Source organism: Anopheles stephensi, chromosome 2 (genome assembly GCF_013141755.1).
Source record: "Anopheles stephensi strain Indian chromosome 2, UCI_ANSTEP_V1.0, whole genome shotgun sequence".
Lineage (NCBI taxonomy): Eukaryota > Metazoa > Arthropoda > Insecta > Diptera > Culicidae > Anopheles > Anopheles stephensi.
Window position 1 is genome coordinate 93026000 of NC_050202.1, and position 21406 is coordinate 93047405.

The 21406-nt window shown below is 48.5% G+C and overlaps 9 protein-coding genes across 9 annotated transcripts; 6 read left to right on the forward strand and 3 right to left on the reverse strand.

Annotated features, from left to right (window-relative positions):
* Positions 1-5: 5 nt before the first annotated feature.
* Positions 6-2598, forward strand: LOC118502499 (zinc finger protein DZIP1L). Its single transcript, XM_036034731.1, has 2 exons — positions 6-134; positions 197-2598. The coding sequence occupies exons 1-2, from the start codon at positions 32-34 to the stop codon at positions 2596-2598; spliced, it is 2505 nt and encodes an 834-aa protein (XP_035890624.1). The 5' UTR covers positions 6-31.
* Positions 2599-2647: 49 nt separating this feature from the next.
* Positions 2648-4122, reverse strand: LOC118517536 (opsin-1-like). Its single transcript, XM_036063770.1, has 2 exons — positions 3950-4122; positions 2648-3868 (listed from the first exon to the last, which is right to left on the reverse strand). The coding sequence occupies exon 2, from the start codon at positions 3864-3866 to the stop codon at positions 2754-2756; it is 1113 nt and encodes a 370-aa protein (XP_035919663.1). The 5' UTR covers positions 3867-3868; positions 3950-4122; the 3' UTR covers positions 2648-2753.
* An 896-nt stretch (positions 4123-5018) lies between these two features.
* Positions 5019-6482, forward strand: LOC118517535 (opsin-1-like). The gene is made up of 2 exons (XM_036063769.1): positions 5019-5200; positions 5276-6482. The coding sequence occupies exon 2, from the start codon at positions 5308-5310 to the stop codon at positions 6418-6420; it is 1113 nt and encodes a 370-aa protein (XP_035919662.1). The 5' UTR covers positions 5019-5200; positions 5276-5307; the 3' UTR covers positions 6421-6482.
* On the reverse strand, positions 5992-7056 carry LOC118517549. Its single transcript, XM_036063789.1, has 2 exons — positions 6871-7056; positions 5992-6794 (listed from the first exon to the last, which is right to left on the reverse strand). The coding sequence occupies exons 1-2, from the start codon at positions 7028-7030 to the stop codon at positions 6496-6498; spliced, it is 459 nt and encodes a 152-aa protein (XP_035919682.1). The 5' UTR covers positions 7031-7056; the 3' UTR covers positions 5992-6495.
* A 452-nt stretch (positions 7057-7508) lies between these two features.
* LOC118517532 (rhodopsin-like) lies at positions 7509-10451 on the forward strand. Its single transcript, XM_036063766.1, has 2 exons — positions 7509-8347; positions 8409-10451. Exons 1-2 carry the CDS (start codon positions 7619-7621, stop codon positions 8811-8813), a joined length of 1134 nt encoding a protein of 377 aa, XP_035919659.1. The 5' UTR covers positions 7509-7618; the 3' UTR covers positions 8814-10451.
* On the forward strand, positions 10307-11870 carry LOC118517533 (opsin-1-like). Its single transcript, XM_036063767.1, has 2 exons — positions 10307-11231; positions 11304-11870. The coding sequence occupies exons 1-2, from the start codon at positions 10518-10520 to the stop codon at positions 11706-11708; spliced, it is 1119 nt and encodes a 372-aa protein (XP_035919660.1). The 5' UTR covers positions 10307-10517; the 3' UTR covers positions 11709-11870.
* Positions 11871-12128: 258 nt separating this feature from the next.
* On the forward strand, positions 12129-16661 carry LOC118517520. The gene is made up of 5 exons (XM_036063749.1): positions 12129-12451; positions 13153-13957; positions 14017-14412; positions 14474-14665; positions 14759-16661. Exons 1-5 carry the CDS (start codon positions 12438-12440, stop codon positions 16598-16600), a joined length of 3249 nt encoding a protein of 1082 aa, XP_035919642.1. The 5' UTR covers positions 12129-12437; the 3' UTR covers positions 16601-16661.
* A 115-nt stretch (positions 16662-16776) lies between these two features.
* Positions 16777-19450, reverse strand: LOC118517522 (GATOR complex protein WDR24). The gene is made up of 2 exons (XM_036063751.1): positions 19207-19450; positions 16777-19143 (listed from the first exon to the last, which is right to left on the reverse strand). The coding sequence occupies exons 1-2, from the start codon at positions 19310-19312 to the stop codon at positions 16832-16834; spliced, it is 2418 nt and encodes an 805-aa protein (XP_035919644.1). The 5' UTR covers positions 19313-19450; the 3' UTR covers positions 16777-16831.
* LOC118517525 lies at positions 19446-21308 on the forward strand. The gene is made up of 3 exons (XM_036063754.1): positions 19446-19877; positions 19942-20247; positions 20309-21308. The coding sequence occupies exons 1-3, from the start codon at positions 19557-19559 to the stop codon at positions 21164-21166; spliced, it is 1485 nt and encodes a 494-aa protein (XP_035919647.1). The 5' UTR covers positions 19446-19556; the 3' UTR covers positions 21167-21308.
* Positions 21309-21406: the final 98 nt, after the last annotated feature.

Genomic DNA, 21406 nt, shown 5'->3' on the forward strand with positions numbered 1-21406 from the left:
CCTGGTTGGGTTGTCCATTTGTTCGACGAGAATGCCATACAAATGGCACCACAACTTTCCGAAAATAGCAAGAGAGGCTGGTTTTACGATACGTGAGCTTTCCGCGGGACATTGCATTGATTGGCGTTTCATTGGTAAAAGTGGCCCATGTTTTTCCATCAGCCCTCATAATAACTTATCCCGTCCATTTCGACAGCTTCCATCGATCCTTACGGTATTGTCAGTGAGAAGGACTACGAAAAACTGGACGAATTCATTCCTCACATATCGGAAGTACCCATCGGGAACGTGTTAAACAATCGGATTCTCGACCCTGCGATTGGAAAATACTTCATCCTTGCACAATTCAGCATTCAGTACCTGTTGTTTTGTAAGCAATTTCTAGATGAAACAGTGCTGGAAATAAGAAATACCATTCAGAGTTTACGGGAGGAAAATGTGCGACTCGAAAAATTGAACAAAAAGCGTAACGAAGAAGTAACCGTGCTGCAAAGAAAGCTGCAACGCATCGAAACGATGGAACATCAACACTCACAGCAAGCGGCCAGCATCGTTTATCCATGCTCAAAATGTACCAAAAATTTCATCAGTCCGGAGCTGTTGAGTGCCCACATTGTACGGAAACATGCAAACATTGTCCGGCCATCGGAAGCAACGTTTGATCGTAAGCCGTCCAGTACGGACACCAACCTGATAAATACTATCAAACTCGAGCTGGAAGTGAAACAACTGAAGGAACGGCTCAATGCCGCTGAAAAGGACCTACACAATCATCGCACGAAACACCATCGATGTCGCGTTTGCTCCGAGGACAGTAGCAGTGCCACGGAAAAACCACAAGCTAAAGTGCTCCACAGCATTGGAATACAAAGTAACCTGACGGATGATAAGGATTCAAATGATAGAGAAGCACAAACGCAAACAGATATGCCATTAACAGCGGAATTCGCTCCTATCACGGAAAACAAACCGAAGGAACAGACACCTTCTGCCGACCTTATTTCCAGGCTGGATCTGCAAACACTGTTGGAGGAACAAAAGCAACTCTTTGAAAGCTGGAAAACCGGTGAAAGAAAAATACTTAACCAGGAAATTGCGACCGTTAAACAGAACCTAGCGGATATAATTGAAAGCATGGAAAGGTCTGAAAGAAACACTCCCATACCGGAGGCAGAGCAGAACGTTTGGAAAGATCGATATCAAGAGTTGGAAAAAATGTACGAAATAAGTCAAAAGCAATCCCAGGAAACCATCGCGTCATTCGAAAGAGTGTATGCGCAAAAGATGGAGCAGATGAAGAAATTGCTTCTCGAGACACGTGCTCCAGAACACGACTCCGATCAGCACCATGCACGTTTAACGCATGTTAACAAAAGTATTCCGTGCCATTTAAGCGGTTTAAAAGTGGTTACCCTTCCAACGGTTGCTATTGAAGGTAGTTCGGTGACGGATTGCACTAAGGAGATGGTTCAAAATAACGACCAAAGCAGCAATGTGATATCTTCCGAATCGGAGCAAGTCGAAAGCGACAAAGAAATACGCCCAACCATTGAACCCCCTAAAAAACCTTCCATGCAGATCCCACGTGTCGTAGTTGCTACACCGGAATTGGACACCCCGAAGAGTTCGAAGTCTCAATCGCAATCTTCCCAACGTGCTTTGCTCATTTCGCCCAAAAAGCAAATCTTGAATCAGTTCCGTGCACGCCTAAAAGCGATTGGAGTTGATCCCCGATCGAAGCAACTGTTTGGGGAAAATTTAAATGCAGCGTACAAAGCTTTAGCGGACCGGCGAGACTTTCAAAAGCAAAAGCACAACCATTTTTTCGTCACCCGTAACCAATTGCTATCGAAGGTGGAACAATTGGCGCGAGGGAAGGTAGAAGAGACTCCCCAAGCGAAGCTAATCGTTGGTAAAATGCCTGCAGATCAACCGATCCTTATGAGAAAAGGTACGCAACCATCTTCCGCCAAAGTGCACACAGCACAACCTCGTCTAAAAGCGTCCTCAGCTCTAGAATTACTTCCTTCAAAGCAAAAGCTACACCTTCCGGAGATGGGCACAGATTCGAATGTATCGAAAGCGAAAAAAACATCCATTGTTCCTGGGTCCCAGGGATCATTGTACAGGCCCACCATAAAACTGACCGATGATGACATCATCACCGTCCATGCAGACGTGTCACATTATCCTGGCCAGGAAGAATCCATCATTGTACCCAACCCGTCCAAACGGGCTTCTATTTCCAGCTACGATCAGCAAGTAGAACGACTCCTGCATACTCCCATTAAATCTATTCAACCTGCAAACAACGCATCGAGCAAAACGCAAGGACTGGTGTTGCAAGAAAATCCTCCGGACATTAGCGGTATTGTAGAGGACGTGTCCATGCAACCAAAACCTGTCCCCAAAAAGCGGGTGCTCTTTAATTTAGATAGCGCAGACAATATTCAATCTGCTGGAAGAACACCCGTACCAACCGGACAGCAGCAAACAGTGGAAGAATATTTAAGATCGCAGCAAAAATATGACGTCCGAAAGACTAAGGTCGACGATGAGTCCGATTGGAATATCAGCAGCTTCGACGAAGATAAATAATTAAGTTTTTGTAAAGAATACAACTGCGTACTGCGAATACTGCACAATCTTTTCGTTTTTCTCGTCTGAAACTTTTTCAGTTGCAAATATATTTCCGGAAGTTGTTCCTCTCAGTTTCTGTAAGTTTTTGGTGTGTTGTTACATTTCGCATCGCTTTATGCCTTCTCATCTGAGGCCTGGGTAGCACCGGACGCTACCGACTGTCCATCGTCGGCGGGTGCATCCTGGCACGATAGCGACGGGAACTTCTGGTACAGAGCAGCGCGGTACTTCGGATGGCTGATGCCGTACACGATCGGGTTGTAGACGGCGTTGGCCTTGGCGAACAGCGAGCCCCAGATGGTGGCCAGCGGGCTGATCGGAGCAGCCTTGAAGATTCCGGCGAAGTTGATGACCAGATACGGAGTCCAGGCCATGAACCAGAGCGAGATGGTGACCAGGGCGACCTTGGCCAGCTTCATCTCGGTGCTGGTGTTCTGGGCTTCCTGCGTACGCAGCGAGGCGACGTTCATCTTCTTGGCCTGCTCGCGCATGTTCTTCTCGTGTGCGGACACAGCCTTCAGGATGAAGGTGTACGAGTAGATGATGGTCAGCAGAGGCAACCAGTACACGAAGATGGCGTAGATGATGATGTACGAGCGGCTCAGCCACGTCTGGGTCAGGTAGTCGGTTCCGCAAGCGGTCATGTTACCCTCCGGCACGTATCGGTTCCATCCGAAGAGCGGGGCCAGAGTCCAGAACAGTGCGAACGCCCACACGCCCAGGATGCGCAGCAGGGCTCCGTTGTTGGTCATCGGTTTACCCGAGAGACCCTTCACGATGACGTTGTATCGGTCAAACGCAATCATAGTCATGGTCCAGATCGAGGCACAGCCGAACAGCGATCCAAGCATGGCGTAGAGCTCGCAGGCGAACGGTCCGAACGTCCAGGTCTCGTGCCAGCAGTTGATCACCATCGGCGGTCCCATGGTAAACATCATGAAGAAATCAGAGAAGGCCAAATTGACCACCAGCAGGTTGGAGGGGGTGCGGAGTGACTTGGTGTTCGTGAAGATGTACATCACACAACCGTTACCGGTCATCGAGATCATTCCGAGCATGAAGATGGCAAAGCCCAGGATCGAGTGCCACAGCGGGTTCATCGGCGGGAACTGGTTCCAGTGGGGATGCACCATGTGGAGCATCTCTGGCGGGACCTTGTCCACTACGGTCATGTTGCTTCCACCTTGCGTCCAGGCATCGAAATGTGGTTCCACGAATGCAGCCATTTCTAAACATGTCATTGTTTCGATAAACGTTTACAATCACGATTAATACAACCGTCACGAGAGATACAAATTGCTTAATATACCTGAATTCGCAAATACTAAAAATGTAATCTTTCTATCTGCGGTACACTCTACACTGAAGAAAATCGATCTCACAAGAAACCGAACTACTTCAATACTCTGCTAACCATACAGTTCTGCACTAAAACATTGACTTCGCACGCTGGCAAGTAATCGTTCGTTTTTATACAAGGAGTGTTCCTACTGTCCCAAAGAAAATTCTAATCTAATTACCCCTTTACATTTACAAATCAACTTAAGGAGGTGGCGCAAAGGAGCGTAAACGCCACACTTGGAAATGCGTAAAATGCCGCTACATTGACGTGTGTGTATTATGATTACTGTACGATAAAGTGAAGCAAACGGTTGTTTTCTTACTCCTGGTGCTTGACCATGACCATGAATAACTACTGTCTTAACCGTCATCTTTTCTCATGTTGCAACTGGCAGAAGCGATTTTTGGTTAAGCGTGTTTCCCGGGAGTCAAAATGAGTTGGTAAAAATATTTACAAAATCTATCATTTCGATCTGTATGTTCTTCTTTGTTGGCACTACAACCATTGAAACCATTTATGCCTTTCTTAATCTTGATTTCACCCGTTGGTGGTTAGTCAACCCTGCGTACGGGGAAATGGTCCGTCCGGGATTCTAGGTAGCGTTAACGCATCTACCATTCGACCCCTGGTACGGTATATGGCCCTTATATTCTGAATAGTTCGTTTAAATATTGCATGCGCCTTTTCTTTTGCGATACATTTTTAGGGTTCAGTAAAGTTCAAAAGAATTCGTCGAAAATGGATACACGTATTTTAGAAATCGACCTTTTAAAACTTGATAGAGCGCATTAGAAGCTCATATGGGTTAAGAATTCATGCACGGCATTACAACAAAAAAAAAAACAGTTACAGCAGTCTTCACTGTTAGTCGAAAACCTTTGGTCCCAATACATTCCCAAACATGTCACGTTTGCAGCTAGAGGAAGCTAATCGATACCGAAAGAATCAATTCTGTCCTGCCATCGCGGTTCCTTTGGAATGCTTGCATATTTCTTACGATGATAAACCCGTTAACATAATTCAATTACTAGCTGCATAGCGTAGGAAAGAACTGCATTCTTGGCCGTATAAATAGCTAGCCGGTGCACAGGAATTGTTGAGTCGGTGTAGGGTATCCCTGAGAGCAGCATCACTGTGCAGCTGAAGTAGTTCGTGTAGCAACGATTTTCTTCGGCTTGAGTATTGTAAAACTTTTTCCATTCTACGTACCATACCCAAGTAAGATTTCAGAAAAAGGATATCAAATAGATTTTGTCTGCAAATACAACGGCTGAATCACTTTGCATCGAACAGATTTCTGCAAACTTGTCTACAGCAGATACACAATGGCTGCATTCGTGGAACCACATTTCGATGCATGGACGCAAGGTGGAAGCAACATGACCGTAGTGGACAAGGTCCCGCCAGAGATGCTCCACATGGTGCATCCCCACTGGAACCAGTTCCCGCCGATGAACCCGCTGTGGCACTCGATCCTGGGCTTTGCCATCTTCATGCTCGGAATGATCTCGATGACCGGTAACGGTTGTGTGATGTACATCTTCACGAACACCAAGTCTCTCCGCACGCCCTCCAACCTGCTGGTGGTCAATTTGGCCTTCTCCGACTTCTTCATGATGTTCACCATGGGACCGCCGATGGTGATCAACTGCTGGCACGAGACCTGGACGTTCGGACCGTTCGCCTGCGAGCTCTACGCCATGCTTGGATCGCTGTTCGGCTGTGCCTCGATCTGGACCATGACTATGATTGCGTTTGACCGATACAACGTCATCGTGAAGGGTCTCTCGGGCAAACCGATGACCAACAACGGAGCCCTGCTGCGCATCCTGGGCGTGTGGGCGTTCGCACTGTTCTGGACTCTGGCCCCGCTCTTCGGATGGAACCGATACGTGCCGGAGGGTAACATGACCGCTTGCGGAACCGACTACCTGACCCAGACGTGGCTGAGCCGCTCATACATCATCATCTACGCCATCTTCGTGTACTGGTTGCCTCTGCTGACCATCATCTACTCGTACACCTTCATCCTGAAGGCTGTGTCCGCACACGAGAAGAACATGCGCGAGCAGGCCAAGAAGATGAACGTCGCCTCGCTGCGTACGCAGGAAGCCCAGAACACCAGCACCGAGATGAAGCTGGCCAAGGTCGCCCTGGTCACCATCTCGCTCTGGTTCATGGCCTGGACTCCGTATCTGGTCATCAACTTCGCCGGAATCTTCAAGGCTGCTCCGATCAGCCCGCTGGCCACCATCTGGGGCTCGCTGTTCGCCAAGGCCAACGCCGTCTACAACCCGATTGTGTACGGCATCAGCCATCCGAAGTACCGCGCTGCTCTGTACCAGAAGTTCCCGTCGCTATCGTGCCAGGATGCACCCGCCGACGATGGACAGTCGGTAGCGTCCGGGGCTACCCAGGCCTCAGACGAGAAAGCCTAAAACTTGATGATTTTACAATAAGCCAACGCAATAAAGCAACCAATTATAAGCAATGAAATGTATTAATGATTCCGTTTATTCAAACTGAACGTCCAGTTTCTCGTCGTGGGATTTGGTAAAATCGTTGTTTCGTCGATGGTTGGCGTTTGACCGAGAGCGATAACTCCAGAATGTTACCACATCGTCCGTGCGCCGTAGACTGTACTGAGGAGCCTGCTCGTTTTCCTTTGCCATGTAATAATTCATCCGTTTTCTCAGCTGCTTGCGTTCCTCTTCCTGCCGATGAATCGTTTCCAACTGTTCGTTCGCATTCTTCGTTAGGGTCAATGCCAATTTTTCCTTGTAAACTTCTCTCATCTGATCACGTCGCAGCACTAACGATGAGTAGCACAACACAACAAAAAAATCGATGAACCGTAAAGTCCGGACAGGAACACACGTAGCATTTACCTGGTTTCGAAGAGTTACTGAACGGCACAAAATTGTTGTCATACTCGGTGCTAAAATCATCCTCCCCAAAGTCGGATGCTTGGTTCGAGATTATTTTGAACGGAAAATACTGTGATGGACGGTTTTTTCGAAAAGTCTGAATATTCCCAGCAAACGCCATTTTCGCTAATGCTCCTGCTATCCAAACAACGGTTACCAACGGGTTGCTATGATGGTATGGTCGAAGAATCTGCTTGCCCAACCGCTTGCAGGTGCTTGCTTTTGCGCAGACGTGTGAATGTAACAGCTCGTCTAGTGCGACTACTTACTCAGGCTGTAATACCATACCCGTTCGGTGAACCATTCCTTCTAGCTGAACCGTAGTGGGTTAGTCGATTCTCACAAAGCATAGCGGATCAGACAGCAACAATCGGCAAGCAATCATAACGCAATGCTACTGACGCAACAGCACCGACGCAACTGGTCCTCCTTGTGTTCGCCAATATTGCCATACGCTAATCTCCCACTGGTTAAGCTTTACCTGTCAATCCCGTCAATCGGACAATTTTTATTGCAAGCCACTAATTTAATTAATGTGATCATCCCAAGCGCCATTGCCCGCTATAAATATGATACAAAAGCACTTTTCCTAGCTTGAGTCGTTCAGTATCCTCTTAGATCTTAAAAAGTGCGACCAGTGGCAAGCTAAGAGTTCATAGTACACTATCAGCATTACAACAGTCTGTGTGTGCTCCTAAGAAGGAACATCATGAGGAATCCGGCAGCCATCATCGGCCCACCTAGTCCACAAGCACTTACGTGGACCATCTCGGTGGCCAACCTAACCGTGGTGGATAGAGTGCCCGCTGAGATGCTACATCTCGTCGACACACACTGGTATCAGTTTCCACCTTTGGAGACAAAGTGGCACGCCGCATTGGCCACCACCATCGGCCTGTTGGCTCTGATTTCCATTGTAGGCAACGGATGCGTGATTCTGATATTCGCGTCCACCAAAGGTCTCCGAACGCCATCCAACCTGATGGTGATCAATCTAGCGTTTGCCGATTTCATGATGATGTTCACCATGGCTCCACCGCTCATTATCAATTCCTACCACGAGACCTGGATATTTGGACCGCTCATGTGCGAAATATATGGAATGTTCGGTTCACTGTCGGGCTGCGTTTCGATCTGGAGCATGACGATGATCGCTTTCGATCGGTATAACGTGATCGTGAAGGGTTTAGCCGCCAAACCGCTCACCTACGTGGGATCGGTGATGCGGATTCTCTTCGTGTGGGTCAATTCCCTCATCTGGACGCTAGCGCCACTGATCGGCTGGAACCGTTACGTACCGGAAGGCAACATGAGCGCATGCGGCACGGACTACCTGTCGAAGGATTGGATAAGCGTGTCCTACATCTATGCGTACTCGGTGTTTGTCTACTGGTTGCCGCTATTACTTATCATCTACTGCTATTCCTACATTCTGAAGGTAACAGCTGCGGTCGTATTTTGCTGATCGCGCGTGATTCTCTTTCGTTCCTTCCTTCCAGGCTGTTTCTGCGCACGAGCGAAACATGCGAGAGCAGGCGAAAAAAATGAACGTTGCTTCCCTGCGTTCGTCCGATGCGTCGAAAACGAATGCTGAAATCAAGCTGGCCAAAGTGGCACTCGTCACGATCACTCTCTGGTTCATGGCCTGGACACCGTACCTGGTTATCAACTATGCTGGGATCTTTGTGTCCAGTCCAATCAGCCCGCTGCAAACGATTTGGGGATCTGTGTTCGCTAAAGCTAACGCCGTTTACAATCCGATAGTTTACGGCATTAGCCATCCCAAGTACAGGGCCGCTCTGTACGAGCGCTTCCCGTCGCTGGCTTTCCGCCGCAAGGATAATTCTGCTGACCAGAGTTCCATAGCTTCCTGCGCGACTACTGCCGATCAATGCGAAACCTGAACCTGATGGCCAACCAGATAGTTCGGCAATAAGTTATTACTAACCGTATGGGCTAACTGGAACTTCCGGAAAATGGTCGAAATTCATTGTGATAACGTTATGCTTGCAGTATTTGCAATCAGTATGCTTTCTTAAATTTCAAAAATAAACTATGTTACATTTTGTCATTTCTCCCAGTTCAAGTGTGTAGTTTGTTCATTATTTGTGCTGTATTGAACCTTTCCAATGTTTTAACCGACGTACACGACACCTAGCTCTTAATAGGTACAAAGTGCTGACCGTTTAACAGTGGGGAATTCGATTCACGCATAATTCACAGCCGTTGCAGACAAGACATGCAAAGATGAAAAATACAAAAACGAACCATTATACTCGTTAAGCCATAAAACATTGCCATAAAACAAATAACGCGAAACAAAATCGCATATGATGGATAAACAGCTTAAAGCACGCGAACCACAATAAAGAGCTGTTTGTAGGTCATGCCGGCGATTCCTGGCGTGCTGCGCTTATTGATACTGCATAGTTGGATAGCCAGTCTCATAATGGGGGAACGGCCCGGATGGGATTTGCAACCGCGGTCCTGCCGTGTGAAGACCGGCGCCGCTGTCGCATCTACCACCGGGCCGCCCTTACTCCTATATGATCAATTATGTTGATCCTGCCGTAAAGCAAGATCTATCACATCACCCAACTTTTGAAAGTTATTTTTTGTTTAATAAATTAATAAATAATAATTAATAAACAAATAAGTTAAATCTTGTGAGATAAACAATTTTCAGCCTCTACAGGACATGCAGCCAACAAAAGCGGGATGAAAGGTCGAATCCCATCCAGATCGCTTTCCCGTAACAAGAGTTCACGAGCCGGACTACGCGGTATTGGTAAACCTGACAAGCCATTTTATGGCCGACATGACCTTGCAGGTCGTTGAGCCAAGAAGAAGAAGAATTCGCTGGTCATTTCTAGCTTTGTTGTACATTTCCACTATTTGAAAACCCACTATGAAAAACGGATGAAAATAATTTCATATCAGCTTGAAACCCTTTGCACAGCACAATAGTTGACACACAATCAAGCACCAAAAATCTGTTCCACATAAACCACCAAAGATATGATGGCGGAATGTATCGAAAACTATTTACACTGCCTTTATCACAAAACATGCCTTAGAGATAAGTGTATAATAGAGAACTCGTGCATGAAACTCGATTTACTATGAACATGTGAGGCACAATTAAATTTCCCGTGGCGCATAATCCGTCGCTCATGGTTGCCAGTCCTACGGTGTGCGGCAGTGTGAAGAAGCACTAAAACTGGACAAATTATTACGTTAAGGATTAGCGTTTTTCTTTTCGAATTCGAATTATGAATGTACTCGCCGGTTCACGGTACCACCAAAACCATGCACGAAATAACTAATCGAATTAGTGCAACATTGGGGCCGCCCAATTTTTCGCGCTATAAAAGCTGGTCGCACCCGGCAGAAGGACGAGTTGTTCCTTGGTACAACACCGGTGATCAGTTGAGTAGAGTTCTCAAGTAGCTACAGTAAGCCTGGAGTAGTTCGCCCTGAAAAGCGATTTTCTTCAGCTTATCCAAAATCAGTGAATAGTGTACGTGGTCGAAGCACTCTAGCCAAACACGCGGCTCGTTAGAGTTTTTCGTATCTTGTGAGGAAATTACCCACGCAGAGAAACTAAGATGGCAGCCTTCGCCGAGCCGCATTTCAGCGCCTGGACGCAGACGGTGGTCAACAATGTAACGGTCGTCGATAAGGTACCGGCGGAGATGCTCCACATGGTGGACGCTCACTGGTACCAGTTCCCGCCGATGAACCCGCTGTGGCACTCGATCCTGGGCTTTGCCATCTTCATCCTTGGCGTCATTTCCATCATCGGAAACGGTTGCGTCATTTACATCTTCACCAATACCAAGGCACTCCGAACCCCTTCCAACCTGCTGGTGGTCAATTTGGCCTTCTCCGATTTCCTGATGATGTTTACCATGGCTCCTCCGATGGTGATCAACTGCTGGCACGAGACCTGGGTCTTTGGCCCATTCGCTTGCGAGCTCTACGCCATGTTTGGATCGCTGTTCGGTTGTGCCTCGATCTGGACCATGACTATGATTGCGTTTGACCGATACAACGTCATCGTGAAGGGTCTCTCGGGTAAACCGATGACCAACAACGGAGCCCTGCTGCGCATCTTGGCTATCTGGGCGTTCGCTCTGCTCTGGACTCTGGCTCCTCTGTTCGGATGGAACCGATACGTGCCGGAGGGTAACATGACCGCTTGCGGAACCGACTATCTGTCGCAGGATTTCACCAGCCGATCATACATTCTGATCTACTCTGGCTTCGTGTACTACCTGCCCCTGTTCAGCATCATCTACTCGTACATCTACATCATCCAGGTAAGGGTAACATGGCCCGGCCGGGGTTCAGATGATGAGCTAATCTTGACCGTAATCCTGATCCCACTCTAGGCTGTATCTGCACACGAGAAGAACATGCGCGAGCAGGCCAAGAAGATGAACGTCGCTTCGCTGCGTTCGCAGGAAGCCCAGAACACCAGCACCGAGATGAAGCTGGCCAAGGTCGCCCTGGTCACCATCTCGCTCTGGTTCATGGCCTGGACTCCGTATCTGGTTATCAACTACACCGGAATCTTCAAGGCTGCTCCGATCAGCCCGCTGGCCACCATCTGGGGCTCGCTGTTCGCCAAGGCCAACGCCGTCTACAACCCGATCGTGTACGGCATCAGCCATCCGAAGTACCGCGCTGCCCTGTACCAGAAGTTCCCGTCGCTATCCTGCCAGGATAACAGCGACGACGGACAGTCTGTGGCATCGGCTACCACCGGCGTTTCGGAGGAGAAATCAGCAGCCTAAATTGGTTTTTTGGCGATCGAGCGGCTGATCAAGCAGCTTGCAAGACATACAATTACGGACCTCATCTTATGCTGACGTTGAACGGCTTCAAATGCAAAATTTGTATTTTATTTTTGAATGCAAATTTTATTTAGTAAATAAAAGCTCTAGAATCAAACATGACACGATTGCGCTACCATTTTTCCTCGATCTCGATCGTCCCCCAGCGATGCACACACCCACCGCACTCGCCAGAAAGCACATGCTTGATCGTATTGTAAATCCCGACAAAATTCCCCACCGCCGCAGATGGGGAATTATTTATACAAGCCTCGCCGATCTGATGCTTCCCCGTTTGGTCAATAAAATACCTCGTTTACGACTGGTCGCTGACGTCCGCGCACACATACGCAAACTATCCATAGTAAAATCCCAGAATTTAGATCGGCCAGCGATCGCGATCGCTGGGGATTGCTGGATGGTCGGTGCTTTCGCGTGGGACAGTCGCGAATAACTTATCCATGCATGAAGTCCGTCCCGCAATCGCGTAAACACGAAACGAAACCGTGTTGCCACCGGTTATCAAAGAGGGTTGTGTGAGCCTTTATTTTTTGTCATTTGCGGCTATTTTGGGCATAACGGAAGAGCTAAAAATATCGCAAATTATTACTGCAAGCTCGGTGCCGCTTGTGCGTCATAGAATCGGGTGAACAAAAAGATATTCCGGTTCGAATCGTTTCTGCTCCCACCATGGTCCAGACGAGGTAAGTGTAAGGCTCGGACGGATGAGCTGGCTTCCGTGTGTCGAAAATTTGTTTACGCTGTTCATAAATTGCATGATAAATCAATTCTCGAAAGCTCTAACGAAAGATATGTGAATGATTGGATCCGATCCAATGGATCCGATATCATATGTGCGGTGAACACGGTAAAAAGGAACTGGGTTCGCGAATAGAGTTCTATCGGTTCGACAAGTGCCTTTTTAAGCTATTCAATTAAAATTAAACACAAACATGCACAGTCTGCGCAACGCCCAACGAACGTCGGACTAGGGCGGTCTATGATTCGCTCCACGTTACCTATAATCTCGTGGAAGATATAGGGATGAGAATGAGGTTGGTTGTTAAGCCAAAATGTATGGTGTTTTCGACAAATTTTCGTCTAATGCACCACAGATCACGGTGATCGCTTTGTGTTTAGATCGAAGATTAAAGTAAACATGAATGAAGATCGTATTTTGCTTTGCTTACCTCACTCTTTGCACGAGTTGCCACGGTTTCCCTATTTACACCTTCCTCCGGAGCACATCGCTAATCGATCGAACACACAAAATTTATCGTCGGAACTCGGTTCCAACCTTGCCGCAAGGTTCGGCGGCCATGTAGAACCCTCCGCATATCGTTGCGGCCCATCGTTTCGGGACAATGGCAAAATTGGTGTTAACCGATTCGCAAAACTTCCGCAGCAACATCGATTGCCGAAAGCAGCCACATAGTGGCGACGACTGCAACCAGCACCGGTTCTCCAAATTGTCTCAAACCGTTAAGGCGCTACGGGCTGAGCTGCAAACCCAGCGCAGCAACCGCAAACCAAACGGATGCTGTGCGCACCATCGCAAGGAGCGAAGGAAAAAGAATCGCACGCGCTCGAAGGTGGTACTGACGGGTGAGAAGTTCGAAGATCCGGATCCGTATCAGCTGGCCGTGCGTAAAACCAACTATGGCAAACGAAAGGAGAAGTTAAAGTTTGTCGGCGAACAGTTCCAGGATCCGGACCCGCACGGATTAGCCATTCGCAAAACGAGCAGCACGAGCAGCTGCCCTAGTGAGCGCGAAGTTTCATACCAGTATCGCACCCAGCTCGTCGAAACCCATCCTGCCACCGTGTACGCGCCATTCGATTACATAAACCGCGAAAAGTGTATCGCCGAAATGCCCGAAGAGGAAACGAAATCTGACCATGTGAATGTGATTAAGCAATCGGAACCGGCACAGGCGGACGAGGGCCGCAGGTCTCTCCTGGCGCAGGCCTGTGCTGTGGGTGTGAAAAATGTGCTACTGCTCGGGTATGGCATGACACTGGGCTTTCCGACCATTGTGATCCCAGCCATTCAGGGTGGTGATGGCCGTGAGCCTGCCCTCGAGCGAGACGTGACACTGAGTCGAGAGCAAATTTCCTGGCTGAGTTCCATCAATCTGATCTGCGTTCCGTTAGGCAGCATTTTCTCCGGCATGCTTGCCCAACCGATCGGCAGACGACGAGCAATGCAGGTATGTACTCTCTGCGTACCGGTCATGACCACTCCTGACATACACCATCCTCCACGCAGCTTATCAACATTCCCATTTTCATCGCCTGGATGTTGTTCCACTACGCCAGTGATGTAACGTTCCTCTACTTGGGACTGGCACTGGCCGGGCTCAGTGGTGGACTCGGCGAAGCGCCAGTGTTAACGTACGTTGCCGAAATTACGCAGCCTCGTTATCGAGGCATGCTTGCCGCTACGGGTTCGACATGTGTCATCTTGGGGGTTTTGCTCGAGTTTCTTATGGGCAGCTTCATGAAATGGCGGGCAGTCGCACTGGTTAGTTCCGCCGTGCCTGTACTGGCCGCGCTATTACTCTTTTTCATACCGGAAAGTCCCGTTTGGCTGGCAAGCAAAGGGCGTCTCGAGCAATCCAGGGCGGCACTTGCCTGGCTGCGCGGTTGGACTTCGAAGGAGCAGGTGAGTAATGGGCATTCGATCGGAAACGGTACGCTAATTAACCCGTATCACCGTGCCTTAGGTGGAAGTGGAGTTTATGGAGATCGAGCGTCAAATGACAAAAGATGCGGAACTGCAGAAAGGTTTCACTATCGTGGACAAGGCGCGGCTCTACACCCAGCGTGCCTTCCTGCAACCCTTCGGTATCATCCTGCTGTGCTTCTTTATCGGTCACTTTTCCGGTATGACGACACTACAAACTTACGCCGTCCAGGTAGGTGGCCTGAGTCAGATAGTTTAGCATCTTGCTTTCGTTGCCTTCCAACTCTAATAACGTGTCCTACACCGTGTTGGCCTTTTCAATTAGATCTTTCACACGTTGAAAGCCCCTATCAACAAATACTACGCGACTTGTCTGCTCGGTCTGACCGAGCTAATCGGGACACTTTTTTGCGTATTTCTGGTGCATCGTACTGGCAAGCGACCGCTGGTGTTTACCTCCACTATCGGATGTGCTGTTTGCTTTTTCGGAGCCGCCAGCTATGCTTACTTCGTGAACGACATCCCGGGGGCAGCTGTTCAGAACGTGGTAGCAAATGTGTCCTCCATCAAGGCGGACATCACGGTCATTCCTTTGCAAGCGAAGGAAGTTATCGCTGAATGGCACCGGAACAGCTCCGAGCTGCAGTCGCTCAATTTCACGCACATTGAGATGCAGCTCGGCAACGGAAGCATGCTGGACCGGTTCGAGAGCCGTAACAGCTCGCTGGAAGGCATAGTGTACGCCGCACAAAGCTTCACTAATTACTATCTCAACGATAGTCTCAACGAACCGATCAATATCACGATCAGCTACGGCGAGTACGTTAAATCCGCAATTCCGAGAGAGGTGTTCGTTCCGCTGCCGCACGTGAACAAGAACAAGTTCGTCTGGGTGCCGCTGACCCTGCTGCTTGGCAGCGCCTTTTTAACGCATATCGGCATTCGATTGGTACCGTGGATACTGATCGGTGAGCTCTTTGCGCCAAATGTGCGCAGCGGAGGGTCGGGTTTAGCTGGAGGAATCGCATACATCTTTGGTTTCATCGCCAACAAAACCTTCTTAAAAATGTTAGCAGTCTTCACTCTGCCGGGAACGTTCTGCATCTACTCACTGGTAACGATCATCGGAGCCATGATACTTTATAAAGTGCTTCCCGAGACGGAAGGTAAGTCGCTTCAGGAAATCGAAACGTACTTTCTCTCTCGGAATGAACGGTCCGCACGGATCGATCAAGAAGAACCGGCCCCACCCCGACCGGGTCCCAAGATTTCCACCGGCAGCATGCAAACTGTCCCGCCACCGATTCCACCCAAACCCTATCCTCTGAAGGACGATATTGATCGTGCTCGGAGAATTTCGCTGGTGCCTCGACAAATGTCGCAGACCTCGCGAAATACGACAGTGTCCGACTTTTCCAGAGCATCGTTTAACTCCCAGCACTCCAACCACCACTCGGAACTGAGTCGCAATTCTTCCTGGACCTCTTACACGCTGGAAGACATGCATGATCCGCCCCAGCCGCAGGTGTTTCGTAAAATATCTGAAACGCTTCACGAACCAACCTTCGCCCCGTCACTCCAAACGACGTTACAGTACCCTGTAGCTACGGCAGCTAAAGTACCGAAACCACCGCTGTCCAGAAATCAGTCCGCAAATGCTATCCGCGTTGATGATCCTGGTGCTCTTCCGACTCGCAAGATATCCGGCGGGAAACAAACCGTACTCACTGCTCCCAGCGAGTTAAAGCTTCCGGTACACAAAACCCAACCCATGAATCGGCCAGTACGTGCCCTGGCAAAAAGACCACCGCCGTCTCACCAATTCGATTTCCAAAGTTGTGAGAGCAATAGGAAATTTGAAGAATTTCTATACCGTTATCAGAATAAAAGCGAAAGCGCCCAGATGCCGGTCAAGCGCCCGATGCGTCACGTAACCAGCGCACACGATCTGAAAGCATTCGAGCAAGACCATCTTCCCGGTGCTGGGATGACGCCTGCCAATAATGGCGGAATGTTAACGGATCGAAAGCTGTTCAACAGCGCCACCAAACTGACCTCGTGCGCATACGCGACAGACGATGGGGAGTCCGAGAGAAATGGACGGGTGAGTGGGCTGGACAATGCCGTGTTTCTTTTAAGCTCCAGTGACGAATCAACCGACATGTAGATATCAATAAAGTAGTACGCTTGTGCATAGTTTGTTTGGTTTGTTTGGACCGATAATGAAATTATTTATGCCTAATCTGCTTTCATACTAATTAAAATCTTCTTCAGAGCATTCGTAGAATAAAACTGCTGTATTCTTTCAATCGTCGTTCCGGCCAAAAACCCCGTCAAGAGCAATTTTAAGTGATGTTTTGAGAAACCCAAACCACATCGCGTCGCTAGACTTTATTGCTCATTCGTATTCACACAAGTGACCACACCGGGGACATTTTGAGTTGTTGGCAAACCACTGCTTTAAATGTTCCAGGTGGCCCCCATGCGAACATCCCTGACACCAGGCGTACAGACCACGGACCACCCCATTGCAGACGCTGCACTTGGAGCTTTGGGCGGACTTGCAGCGTGAACAGTACCATCCCGTCGCACTTACCAGCTGTTTCGAGCATTGGCCACAGCTCGTGTACATCGTCGTCGATTGTTGATTCAGTTCCATCACCGATCGGATCCAGCTAATGTTGATCACCTGCGTCGCTTCGTTCCACAGCTGATGCCGGTGCAGTAGCTCGATGTAGGACAGCAGCCAGTTCTCTTGGAAGCTTTCGTCTATCTGCAGGCTGTGCCTTCGGTCGCCGAGAGCCATGAGAATGCAGGACGATGTCTGGACATCGCCAATCTCGGTTTGCAGCGTTAAGCAATCAGCCAGCACCTGATGAGGTTCCCACATGGGTGGTGTTGGATTGTGATCGGAAATTTTCAGGAACGACGGTGCCGGATTCGGCGGCGGGGACGTTTCCTGCGACTTTTCAGCCATTAGATGCTTGCGAGGTTGCGTTTGATGTAGTTCGTGGGCATTCATCAAGTTTGAGCTGGGAAATGTGTAGTCTTTCACCAGATCATGCGGCCCCGTGTAAAGAAACCCATCCCGGAAGCCCTTAATACAATCGACCGAATCGAATGTAAGCTCAGTTTCTCCAAAAACGAAATCACACTTATCCGGTTCTATATCTACCGACAGTAGCTGCCCCGTTCCATGCGTTTCGTTGGCGTTTTTGTTGTTCGCAAACTCACTGTAATCGTCAGTGCTGCTGTTGCTTACAACATTTGCTGTGCCCGCTGCAGGATGGCCCCCGCCACCCATCGCTCGGTCTTCACTTCTGCCGCTGCTCGATTGGTTGGAAATTTGAGCCATCAAACGACCACTAGCACTCTGAATTGTGCCCGAATTGCGCTGTTCCAGCTTCATGTTTGCGGCGGTACTGTGGGCGTACAGTTGCGCGATGAAGTTCCACAAAAAACTAACGTTTGCTTTGCCGTATTTTTTCGCTACTGCTGCATTATGGCTGCAAATTTCTGCTAGTGATGCTCCCGTTAGGATATACTCTTTGGCGCAGCCTTTCAGCGCCAAGTAATCCTTTAGCAGTGATGTTTTGGTAATGTCCTTGGCATTTACGCTGATAGTTTTAGTAGAAAAGGTGGAAAGATTCGATTTGGCCAGATGAAACTGATCAGCCGACGTGGACGTTTTTTGACGCGAGCCCAGCAAAGCGGTACCCTGGCTGAGTAAGCTTGATGGCGCTGGCGGAGGGATTAGCTTCATCTCGTAGGCATACAGCAAGTCGCCCTTGTAGTTCAAGTTTGCTCCCTGCGGATTCGCCTTCATTGCAGGCCTGGTGGCGTCTTTGAACACGTGCTTAAATATCGTCGAATCCTTGCTGGTGGAGAGCAGCACGTGCCGATCGTTACCCTTGAACGCGATTCCCGTCGTAACGTTCGAATGCTCATTGAAGGAGGCGTAGGGTATATAGGGCCGGCGCAGATCCCATATGTAGATGCTATTGTCCACGACCAGCGCACAGCTTGCAATGTGGTACATCTTATCGGGACGCCATCGAATTCTGCCGACGACCGCGATCGTGTGTATAGTATACTCAAGTGAAACGTTTTTCGCTGTTTCTAGCGAAGTGTTTTTGGGGTTAGTGTTCCAAACCTTGATCTGCTTGTCACGACTACCCGTGGCCAGCCATGGCTGATTTGGATGCCAATCGCACGTGTAAATAGGCCCACTGTGTGCAGTGAACTGGGCCGTACATCGATCATTCCTGCGAATATCCCACAACTGCACCGTACCATTTTCTGAAACAGCCGCAAACGTGTTTGGTGCGTGTGGGCTAAACTTGACATCACGTACGCTCTCCGAGTTGCTGAAGTACGTATTGATGGCTGACTTATCCGTTCGCAGATCGAAGCATTTGATAGTCCCATCCTGTGAACCCGATATCAGCAGATTTGCCTCGGTCCCATGGAACGCAACCGAATGAGCCGTCCTCTCGTGCTCGTTGTACACCAGCAGCTGCTTCTGGCGACCGAACTTGGACAAGTCCCACACCGACACGACACCGTTGGTTGCAGCGGTAGCGAGAATGTTGGAATCAAGTGCACTCCATGCCACATCATTTGACGAGTAGCTTAGGTTTTGATTTTTACCACCACGCATATTACATACCTCCGTGAATCCATCGTTTTCAATCGAGAAAACCTTCAGTACTGGGAAGAACACAACGAGCTTTAGCATTGGGTATACGTTTCTTCGAAATCTTCTCTACTCACAGCTTCTGCCAGCTACAGCAATTTGCGTGCATTCGCGATTTAACGCAAGTGCGTTCGCGTGTCCATCCTGGCAAATGCGGATGGAGCATGTTTTTACATCCCCCATTCTTGGACGATGAAAAGGAAACGGAAACCAAGCGTTATCAAGCTGAGGCGATAGGCAGACGAAAAATATTCACTACTACACGATTTGTTATTATTTATCTTCGTTGACAGAACGTCGCTGTTCGGCAGATGACAGTTAAAAGCGCCCTTTCAGCTGTCATGGCGTACACGATTGAACGTGTTTTTTTTCGCACCGGTTGCAGACCAGTTGTTTATCGCTGCGTTCTATAGTCCCTTGTGATACAATGGAAAATGAGGAGGAAGACTATTTATTGGCCAAAAGACTGCAGCAACAGTTCGACCAGGAAACCCTTGAAATAAGTTCCAGTGATGAAGAAGTGTTTATTGTCGATTCGATTGAACGGGACCATCAATTGGCGATGCGTCTGCAAGCCCAGTACAAAGCCGAAGCAGTGGAGCTGTTCTCCGATAGCGATGATGATGATGTTGTATTGCAAACAACTGAAACGGACGCCAGCAGAAGTCCTTTGCGAAGGAAGGCACTACTGCTGGGAACTTCAATGAATGATTGTTCCTTGACAAGTCGCAAGCCGTTCAAGACAGATGTAAATTACCATGCACCCCGATGTGTTGCGCACCAATCGAACCTAACTATTTTGTATTCCCCAGGTCAAAGATCTGAATACCAACGAATTTTTCATGGAAGAGCTCCAAGCTTATGTGGACCCAGAGAACAATTTTGAGTGGAAATTTATCGACGTTCTCCCGGACGTTGAGTCGATATTCACCAAATTCGATGCACAATTTTTTCAGTCTCGTTTTAAGAAGAAAAAAATTACCATCGTTTGGTCCGATAGCATGGGTGCAACCTGCACCAATCGTAACTTTAACGATGACGAGGGCAGATATACGATTGCCCTGAATGCACCGTTGCTAGCTTTACGGCCTCGCATCGAAATCATCAGTATTGTATTGGTAAGTGTGCATGATGAATGTTATGATCGGCAAAAGTATGATTGATGTCTTCAATTTTTAGCATGAAATGATACACGCACTGCTTAAAATAGACGGCATAAAAGAGCCCAACAGTGGGCACGGTGGAAATTTTCGTAAGATTATGACATTTCTAAACAGCATGCTCCAGACCAACATTTCCTTTAACCACAAGCTAAACAACGCCGACAGCGCGTGCCGCAGGCAGTGGTATCGCTGCACGGGTATTTGCCATAACTACAAACCTTTCCATGGGATTGTGCGATCGATCGAGGGTCCCCCGGGTCTACAGAACGAATGGTGGAAAGAGCACGCCAGCAGTTGTGGGGGCACTTTTTATAAAATTTATGAAATGAGCAAGCTGGTTTGTGGTCAAGTAACGACACGTTACGCTGTTAATGTAAAGTATATGCTGCCGAAGCGCGAGAATATTCGAGGCCGATTCAAATCAACATTGCCTGTGCAGGAAGCGATTGATCTTACCTCCGATGTTCCAAAGGTGAATTCCGTTCTCGACACCGTCAATGTAGATGCGGAAGATGCAGTGGAGACATCTCCTACCACAACCACTGCGGATGCATTCATTAGGCAGTTCGATCGATCGATTGCTTTTACTCGCGATGCGTGTGAAATGATGTGTCCTATCTGCCAAGATCGAATCAAGCGAAAACTGTTCAGTAACCACATCGATGGCTGCAAAGGGTTTGTTCGAGTTGTGCAGTGGAAAAAGTCGGCCACCGGTACGATTGTACAAAACGGATTGCGAGAGCTCAAATCAACCTCAGGAATAGAAGCGCACTCTAGTGCGGTAGGAAGGCCACACGCTTTATCCGATTCTTCTGCGCCTTCATCGTCAACATTCGCAAATTATCAACAGGCCAAGCGAAAACGTTTTGGGTAGAAGAAATTACTTCGCGTCCTGGATAAATATCGGTAAAACGAGAATGCCAGTTGTATTATATTTACTAGTTTCCTCTATGCACACCTATTTAACTTGTTACCACCTTGTGTTGTTCGAAAATAAATTATAGTTATAAGCGCCACTGTTTGTGTCAGCGTTTTCGTATGTGGAATTGCGCGACTGTTTTGGCATACCTGCTTTTACGCGATGCAATTTTATAACCGATGCACTCTTTTGAAT